Source organism: Buceros rhinoceros, unplaced genomic scaffold, assembly GCF_000710305.1.
Source record: "Buceros rhinoceros silvestris isolate BGI_N320 unplaced genomic scaffold, ASM71030v1 scaffold27027, whole genome shotgun sequence".
Taxonomy (NCBI): Eukaryota; Metazoa; Chordata; class Aves; order Bucerotiformes; family Bucerotidae; genus Buceros; species Buceros rhinoceros.
Genome location: NW_010422019.1, coordinates 1,451 through 1,809, shown reverse-complemented (window position 1 = coordinate 1,809; position 359 = coordinate 1,451). Strand labels below are relative to the sequence as shown.

The following is a 359-nucleotide window of genomic DNA, read 5'->3' as shown; positions in this document are numbered from 1 at the left end:
AAGTGCGGCAGTGCCTGCAGGTCGAAGGGGAAGTCGAGGCGGAAGCGGGTTTTGAACAGTGCCGTGATCGTCTCTGGGGGATGGCGGAGGTCAGCGGGGCTAGATGGGGGGGACCCCTGTGCCCCACCCCACCCCTCAGGGTGCAGGTACCTTCATCCTTGTTCCAGACGGCAAGGACGCGGAAGATTGCAGGTCGAAGGGGAAGTCGAGGCGGAAGCGGGTTTTGAACAGTGCCGTGATCGTCTCTGGGGGATGGCGGAGGTCAGCGGGGCTAGATGGGGGGGACCCCTGTGCCCCACCCCACCCCTCAGGGTGCAGGTACCTTCATCCTTGTTCCAGACGGCAAGGACGCGGAAGAT

General features: G+C 64.1%; 1 protein-coding gene across 1 annotated transcript in view; it reads right to left on the bottom strand.

Moving 5' to 3' along the window:
• Positions 1-359, bottom strand: part of LOC104496744 (chloride channel protein 2-like) — a gene marked incomplete at both ends in the record, with an annotated part of 4,847 nt that overhangs the window by 3,043 nt on the left and 1,445 nt on the right. The window contains 2 exon segments of the mRNA XM_010139907.1: positions 128-245; positions 323-359. Of these exon segments, the coding sequence (XP_010138209.1) occupies positions 128-245; positions 323-359 (155 nt within the window).